The 9,194-nt window shown below is 38.3% G+C and overlaps 1 protein-coding gene across 1 annotated transcript; it reads right to left on the reverse strand.

The window, feature by feature from the left end:
* Positions 1-2,022: 2,022 nt before the first annotated feature.
* On the reverse strand, positions 2,023-4,088 carry LOC110882051. The gene is made up of 4 exons (XM_022130152.1): positions 3,765-4,088; positions 3,411-3,692; positions 3,015-3,362; positions 2,023-2,334 (listed from the first exon to the last, which is right to left on the reverse strand). The coding sequence occupies exons 1-4, from the start codon at positions 4,086-4,088 to the stop codon at positions 2,023-2,025; spliced, it is 1,266 nt and encodes a 421-aa protein (XP_021985844.1).
* Positions 4,089-9,194: the final 5,106 nt, after the last annotated feature.

The raw sequence follows: 9,194 nt of genomic DNA on the forward strand, positions 1-9,194 counted from the left end.
TTGTTTAAGAATCAGTTAAGACCACCAGAAATTATTAGTGCGTCTATCTTTCAAATGGTCCGTTACAAACTGATGGGAATGAAGCTGAAGAACACGGCTGGCGTCCAGAGGCTTCTTGGAGATTGGGAGATCCACAGCTTTCACAGGGATGATGATGGTGGTTGAGTAGTTGATCGTTTTTCATATGGTTTTGTTTCTAGATTAGAGTCTAGTGGTTGGTTAGCTGTGTTGATTTTGACGTTTTTGTTTACTTTCATGGGGCATGTCTCATGATTGAACTAGTGTGGGTTTCTCTACACTACTTGGTTTGATTGGTTGTGAATATATATAGAATCACCGGGGTAACCCTTTACCCAAAAAAACAAACTGACTCAGCTCCTCCTGCATTGCGTTAACCCATGAATCTTCAGTTAGTGCTTCCTTGTAGGTTCGTGGCTCAATCTGCAAAATGAAACAACTAAGTGAAAATTCTGTTTGTAAAGGAGCAACTTTAGTATAAAAGCAAGTAAGGCCATGGTCAATCTGGCTTCTGGTGCGAACGCCTGACTACAGCTCTTCTATTATCAACTCTTCTGGATGGTATGAAAGAGTCCTCGGCATAACTTCGCTAGGAACATCCACCTCGCCTTCCAAATTAGTAACGTTCTGATCCGCAACTTGTTCATTATCAAGAATTGTCTGATCTGAAGATTGGATTTGCTCCCCCTCAGACCCTGAATCACCATGATCAAAAGTAGGAATATCATCAGATTCTGAATTATCATCATTGACAGTCGTCTGATTTTCAGGAGCAGGTTCGTGTTCCGAAGTAGTCGGAGTTTGCTGAACTTCATCATTCTCTCCAGTGTGACTTGGACCACCTTCATCATCATTGGAAGTTTGTCGTTGACGTCTAGAAGACCCTGCTGGAAATCTTCCCTGTGACGCTTCATATTCTCGTAGAATATCCAAATCATCAAAGAACTCTGGCACTTCTTCTAACTCGAATGAATCCCATAAGGTATCGTAGTTGAATCGCCAAGAGTCTGCGGGCTTCTGTGGAGGCATAGTATAGCTTTGACATTCAAAATGCTATGCTTTGATGATCTTCTTCAAACATGGAACAATGACTCTTCTGAGTGGACTGGCATATCCCACAAAGATACCTTCTATGCTCTTTGAACCAAATTTGCCATCGGGATATAGAACAGTGCAGGGAGACCCGAACGGCTCTAAATACTCGAGATTAGGCTTGCGGTTTTTGATCAACTCGAAACATGTCTTGTTATGCTTCTTCACAGTAAGTGCCCTGTTGAGTGTATAGCAAGCGGCTGAAACTGCTTCTGCCCAGAAATTGATCAGTAACTTAGAATCAGCAAGCATTGTTCTCGCCGTTTCAGTCAGCATTCTATTTTTTCTTTCTGTGACTCCATTTTGTTGTGGAGTATATGGTGCGCTGAATTCTTGCAGTATACCACGTCGATCACAGAATTCCTCCATTCTGTTATTCTTAAATTCCGTACCGTTGTCGCTTCTAATTCTTCGAATTTCTTGCTCGGTACAAATTCTCTATCTTCTTGAATAACCTCAGCAAACTCTTAAATGTCTCGTCTTTTGACTTTAGGAACGTCACCCACGAAAATCTCGAATAGTCATCAGTGACTACGAGGCAATAGAGATCACCTGTAATACTTTTGACATTCACAGGACCAAAGAGATGCATGTGAAGTCTCTCTAGAGGCTTCGAGACAGAGTTCATCTTTTTGCCAGGATGGGATTTCTTCAGTTGTTTTCCTTTTATGCAACTGATACACACCCCCTCAAGATGAAAACTCTTCAAGTGAACACCTTTTACCAAATCATTATGTACCAGGTAGTTCATCTTGGCAGGTGAATGTGGCCCATCTTCCGGTGCCACAATTGCGACTCCTTTTTAGTGGCTCTTGACATAAAGCATTGAGTTTGACCCGTGGTAGTCGTAGCTACGCTCATATCCAACACGTATAGATCATTAACTAGAGGTGCTCTCATGATGATCCACTCCTAGGGGATGACAAACCCTGGGTTCAAGATCAGACATTCTTTATTAGTGAAATGTGTAGAATACATTCGGTCACAGATTTGAGAAATGCTAAGAAGATTGTTTTCTAGCTCGGCTATGTAGTTGACTCCTTCAAACGTGATAACACCATTTGATAATGTTCCTTCACCAATGATACGTCCTCCTTGATTACTAGCAAAACCAACGTAACCACCGTTAAACCCTATAACATCGTAAAGCAGGGCTTTTCTCCCTGTCATGTGCCTGGATGCTCCGCTATCCATAATCCAACGTGAGATAGATCTCGGGAGCTCCTGCACATTTCAAAACATTCAGTTAGATTTTGAAGTAACCCAAGCCTCTTTCGACTCAGGTAGCTTAACGTTTAGGTGTGTGGTTTTGGTGTACATTGGTGGGAAATTCTTATCATTCATTTTAAGACTTTCTTCTGACCCGACCTCAACCTCTTTATACAAAAAGAATTCGTTTTTTCGGAGGTTGACCAGATGGATGGTTGGTCTTTCTTTGGAACACACTTCTTCCCTGGAGGGGTCGAAGTTTGTTTCTCAAGTTTCTCATAAAAGTCCAAAGGTACATTCATCTTCTTGATTGAAGATGATTGTTTTCCAGAATTAGAAACCTTTGGTTTTTGAACGTTTGATGTCTTAGTCTCAGATTTTGGCTTCCAAGTTTGCTGCGAAGAAGAAACCCTTTTGTAAAACTTATCAGTTTTCTTTATCGACTCTTTTACAGGTTCAATTTTGACTTTGATGTTTTCATTTTTCAAAATTTTCTTCTCAACAAACACTTTGTTTTGAAAGTTCCTCTTCTGATTGTTCTTACCACCCTGATAACCACCCGACCATCTGTTTTGGTTGTTGTTGTTAAAACGTGGCGGTACAATTGGTTTTTTATAGTAAGATTTATCTTTTTCAAAGTTCAATTGCCGTTTTGAACTTTTCAAACCCTCAATTTCAGAAACATCAATTTTAACCAATTTGAACACTTTCTTCAACTTGTCAACATTCACATTCTCAAGTGGAAATTCAGAATCTGAATACAACTTATCTGAACCAGACATCTTGTACATGACAAGAGTAGGTTTGTCACTTAAGTTATTTTGGGATTTTGATTTCGGAATGTAGTTATTCAAAAAGCACCTTTCATCTTCAGTCGAATCACTGTCAGATTTTAAAACATTTTCAACCACATTTTTTACGACTTCGAATTGATCACTATCTTCATCAGATGATGAAGTGAATGTGACATCATTTGTTTCTGGAAGTTTAACATCATTTAATTTCTCATTTGTTTCATCTTCATTATCCAACCCAGACTTTTTCTTTGAAAAATTGTTTAACACGGGCGGTGGAACTTGATGATAACCCACCCCGGTTCCATCTGAGTATACATCCTCACCAGCTTGGTTCTTCCCAATTGGTTGGGGAACTATGTGTTGAAGAACAAAGCTCGCGGAGCTGTAACTGTTCAGTTTCAGATTGATTCTTTTATTCTCAATCTTAGCTTCCTGAAACTGAAGCTTAAGATTTGCAATCTCATCCAAATGCTGGTTGATTTGTCTTTCTTTTGTCTGAAGAACTCCAGACAATTGAAAATTTTCTTTGGATGTTTTACCATTTCGCTCATCAGAATCTTTTATTGTTCTCTTCAGCTTCTCATGATTTTCAGAAAGTTGTCAGTTTTCATGAATTAACTTTTCGTTTTCTTTCCTAAATCATTCTACATCAGTTTTATCTCTTTCAATCCTCTCTGTTAATTCTTTTATTCTCTCATTTGAAGCTCTCATAAGTTTATCTCTACTTAAGATTTGATCTTCAACCATTTTGACCTTTTCAACCAGTTCTTCAGTCTTTTTGGCTGTGAGATATGCATTTGTGCTGCAAACTTTGCAATCTTTCATGCAATTTTTGCAATCACTCTCAATTTTAGCTTTATCAGTCTTACCTGATTCATTGTTTGAACCACTTTTACTGACCTTGCTTATTGACTCAGACGCAGTTTTGGAATCTACCTCTAGTTCCTTTGCCATAAGCACTTTGTCTGCCATCTTTGTCAGGTTCTCTGCGGTCATTTCTTTTGTTGTGTCGATTATTCCATCGTCGACTTTTCTTGACTTTAACTCTTCCTCTTCAGCTTTCTTTGCTATCTCTCTCTCTCTATGTTCATCTTCTTACTTCAAGGATTCAATGAGAGTTTCAACTATGAGTGTTGATGGTTCAGCAATTATTTTGCCTTTTGGGTCCAAAAAACACTCACGGTCAGGATCCCATCTGTTTGCCCTTTTAGCTTCTTTCCAGGCTTGATAATTTCTATCCTTCATAGTTTGAGCTATCAACTTCAGATAATTGTATTTCTACTCATCAGTTCGTGTATCTTTGTATGGTTCAACATGTGCCATGAGAGCAAAACCTACAACATCATCTTCTGGTAAAAACTCGCTCCAGTCGAAGACTTCGTAATCTTGAATCACAGCTAAGGCTCTCGACTTCTCCTTTGGAGTCTCTTCAAATTGCTTCATTCGGGGCGCCTCTTCGCGATTTCGATGATATATAGCCTTTTTGTAGTAGTCGTCGTGGAACGGATTAGCTGTTTCATCTACAGCTGAATTCCTGCATTCCCTCTTGAAGTGCCCCTTCTGTTTGCACTTAAAGCATGTCACCTTGGATTTATCAAAGCCCAACTTCGTAGAAGGTCCACCGATGGAATTTCTTCCTGTTATCTCCATAAACCTTTGCGCTCTTCGAACTACGCTTGCCATGTACCAACGTATGTCAATTAACTCCATCTCTTCTGGATTAATTTGATCATAATCTTCTTTCGTCAGGTTTGTATTCCTGATTTTCCCAGCTACCAAGCTCTCATATGATTCCAATATTGAAGCCAGAAACACCATTTGTTATTTAGCGGTTTCTTCATTAAAGTTTTGCGCATTGTTCAGGTTCACAGCTATATTGCACTGAAAGACGTTTTTAGGAGCATCCTGTTGTGACTGATTCCCAGAAGCTGATGAAGAAGAACCTCCATGATAACCACTGCTTGGTACAGAAGTGCTGCTTTGTTTCTCTTGATTTGTCGTGCTTGAACTCTCAGCAGAAAAAGCAGTTTTTGGTGAAGTGGTTTTAGGAATCATACTACCCCTGTAGTAAAGATCGACATTTTGTTGGTACGAGGTGTTGTTGACTTTACTCATCTTTTTGATTTCAAGTTCATGATTTTCAAACCTTTATATCAACCAATCAACAGTCATGTCAGACATTTTCATGGTGTTTTTCAAAACCAGTGCGTAATACTGCCAATTCTTTTCATCTGGAAATGATTCCAACAACTTCTCGACCATTTCTTCTTCGGTGATAGTTATTCCATATCTGACAAGCTTTATCTTCAGATGACAGAAATGCTCAATCATCTTCAACACCGACTCATTCTTCATGTATGCAAACAAATCAAACTCTTTCTTTAGTAGAGGTTTCTTGTTTTTCACTATCTCTGCCCCTCTAATACACTTCTTCTCTAACTTAGCCCACAAATCTTTTGCATTTTCGTAACTAATCAAAGAAATAATATCATCTCTAACAGACTTATGTAATAGGGCTATGCATTTTTGTTCAGCAACAAATGCCTCTTGTTCACTTTCGTTCAAATTTTCATAATCTTTTTTTCCAATATCGAAACCGTTCTTCAAACACTTCCAGCTCTGGTAAGCAAACGCTTTCAACCAATCTTCAAATCTGCTTGCCCATCTGTTATAGTCTTCAATTGCCATGAGCTTTGGCGGCTTGTTATACGTACCATAGGCGTTATCGATACTGAGAGAATCAGCAATTGCCTTCTTCGGATTTGGATTTGTGTTGGTCGTTGTATTTGTCGATGCATCTCCAGTGTTATATGCAAACACATCGCTGAATGGGTTTAGGAATTCGTCTCCCATTTTGTGATCACCTGAAAAATTTCAAACACTTAGAAAAATTTTCCACAATTTTCAAAATTCAAACTGATGCACTTGGATCGGATGGTGATCCGATTGAGTGATGATCCGATCGGACAACACAACCAAGTAACAATGTCCAAGTGTCGGATAGGCTCAAGTGTCGGATGACGACTCGATCGGATGGCGATCCGATCGAGTGGTCGTTCGATCGAGTGACACAAGAACATTGAAAACTTTAACCTTTCAATTCTTCACCGATCGGATGGTGATCCGATCAAGTGAGATAATGACGTCAGCAACAAAATCTAGAACTAACTAAGCCAATCCGATCGGATAGCTATCCGATCGGGTGGATGACGTCAGCATGAACGATGAACTCAACATGGTTTTTGCTTGATTTGATTCAGGTTTAGTTGGAATTTTTCAATGAAAATTTGAAGGATTGATCTTTGTTCAATTCTGATTCTAATGATATGATTTTTAGTCAATTTTGTCCGTGAATTCCTGTTCAATTTTGAGTTTTCTCAGTTTTTAGATGTGAAAAAGTAATAACAGCAAGAAATGAGGTAGAAGATGAGAAATTTGTCAAAATTTCCGGTGAAATTTGACAGAAATCGGCAAAGAATCGCTGAAAATCCGGTGAATTTGCAGTTGTCGTCTTCGATTCAACCTCCTATGGCTCTGATACCACTTGTTAGGCCGTTTGATCGGGATCTGTTCGAGTAGAACGTGGCTGGATCGATCAGAATCAAGGTGCGGAATCCCTTGATAATGTCATAGAATCAACAACGACAATTTCAACATTTAATCCGTCTGAATTCTATTGAAGATTGTGAAAGTACAACTGTTCCGGTAGAAATACAGACTGGCAGAGCTTCGCTATCAAGTTCAGCAAAAGTTCTCCTAAAATCTAACACTAGATAGCTATTTATAGGCAACAACCAGGGAGGCTTTAAGTGTCATCCGATCGGATGACATCTGTCGTCCGTCAGACTACACTTTTACAATAACGCACCGTTCCCTGAGTTGTTGTTACACAAACATACATACAAGTACATACGTATACAAAATTACATACACAGCACAAAATAAGACTCGATGCAGACGAAAGCTACAGACATATGTACTAACAGTTGTGATCCTGCAGCCATAACTTACAAGCAAATCGTTAGTAACTGCCAGGATACTGCCTCAGGATGTTACCAATATCCTAGTCTGGTATCCTGATCACAAACAGTTAACATAAAATCAAGATATAGTGTTAGGATATGGGCTCATAATTTCACCCAGAACATATAACAGCATTGATAATTGGTTTACGGATAAACATGGTTTATAAAAGCACTCATTTATGCATTTAGCTGCAAGTTAGCTTTTGCATTTATACACTATGCTACTTATGTTCATGCTAATTCTCCTCACTAATATATTAAGCAATGTATAGATCAGAAACTATTATACTGGAACCTATGTGATATCGCAATATTCTTCTCCCAGTGTCTGTTGTCCTGCCCCCGTTGATAAAATATAATAAAGCATCTGGCCGAAAAGCTTCGTCTGCATATTCAAACACCATCAAAATTAAGAAACTAACATTAATAATGTTCACACAGGTACACCCGTTTGCAAACTGGATATAAGTTCAAACTCTCAAGATATTCCTCTATCATCACTTTCACTTTGCAAAGTATAGATATGGATACATCGGTTAAACATCAACGTAAATATTGAAAACAGGGGTGCGCGCAGGGCATAAAAGAATCACATTAGGTCTCATGCCAATAGGGTAAGTAAATGAACAACTGAGATAGAAGCAATGTCAACACTAATTGTTGCTTGTTTTCTGCATTCAAATGATTCTAAAGAAGTTACGGCATAATATAATACACCATATATGCAACATATATGAACTCAATATGATCACCTAAGGCCTATGACAAGCTCAACAATAAAAAAACAGAATACTACACCATCAAATTAAAAAAAAACTAACTTCAACAATACCTGCACCTGCTTATAAACAAGATATATGTTCAAACTTTTAAGATACGCCTAGGTTATCACTTCCATTTTGACAAGCAGTGGTGCAGACAACACATATAAGAATCACACATATTGTTGCTTGATTCATCTATATGTAAACAGGATCCTAAACAACTTATAAAATCATATACTTCTGAAAAGAACAATTCACATACATCACTACACAAGTTTCAACAACAAATAACAGAACAACTATAACCCTAACTTCACATAAACATAACATAAAATAAAGTTTTAAAAAGGAATAAACCTCACTCTGATAATATATAGCAGCCCTAGTACCTACGACAACATCAACATCAACACAAAAATTAAAACACATCAATATATATGAAAACATAAAGCCCTAAATAAATAATCAGAGATGTAATAATAAGATAAGATATTAACCGAATAAGTGGCGAAAGGCATCACGGCAGGCTCCCATACTTCCATGAGATCTAGCCTCAGATGCGTTCCGTCTTCTTAGACCACTGGATTGCATAAACTCAACATTACCGATTTTCCCTGTATCATGTTGATTAAGATGCGACTCATCTACAAACCAATGTAGTCCTGAATCTGCACCCAATTTGGATGCGAGAACTGATGCAGCAGCTGCCTTTGCTGCGGGGTCCGGGTCATATTTCTGAAAAATAAGGATTTTACAATAGCATAATACTAACCGTATTTGGGGATGAGAATAGCGGTTGAAGTGGTACCTGAATAAGCACTTGGGTGTTGTAATAGTTAGTCCGATCTTTAAGTTCATTGATTTTTGCTTGCCTTTCATCCCGAAGCCTTCTAAACTTATTTGATCCTTGCGTTCATCTGCATACCCAAATTCATTAATTTGGTTGTTTTGCTCCTGCAGTATAACTAGCCGGATTCGCTTAAACCGGTTTTCAATTTTCAAATTGTGGTTGGTTAATTCGGTTAACTGATAATTGATGTTGTGACCATATTCATTTATGTGGGGAACTTACACATTCCTGTGAGGCTATGAATTCCGGAGTGCAAAACCCATGCTAATGTCACACCCCTTTCTACGGCGGAAGAATGAGGTGTAATCATGAAAGATTCTCATTGCATACGAAAGGTAAACATACTACATGCTTGTAAAAAATAACATCAAATACCAAACATTTCATAGTTTGAAAACATAAGTTAGCGTTTACATCGCAAAATAGCATAAAACATTGT

This window comes from Helianthus annuus, chromosome 10 (assembly GCF_002127325.2).
Source record: "Helianthus annuus cultivar XRQ/B chromosome 10, HanXRQr2.0-SUNRISE, whole genome shotgun sequence".
NCBI lineage: Eukaryota > Viridiplantae > Streptophyta > Magnoliopsida > Asterales > Asteraceae > Helianthus > Helianthus annuus.

Bases quoted from the DNA above. Each gene is read 5' to 3' on its own strand.
- LOC110882051 (XM_022130152.1), bottom strand. From the start codon at position 4,088: ATGGCAGACAAAGTGCTTATGGCAAAGGAACTAGAGGTAGATTCCAAA. The intron at 3,363-3,410 runs GTGGGTTATCAT...AATTTTTCAAAG, and splicing joins TATACTCAGATGGAACCGGG to AAAAAGTCTGGGTTGGATAA. The intron at 2,335-3,014 runs GTTAAAATTGAT...TGAAATGTGCAG, and splicing joins TGAAGAAAGTGTTCAAATTG to GAGCTCCCGAGATCTATCTC.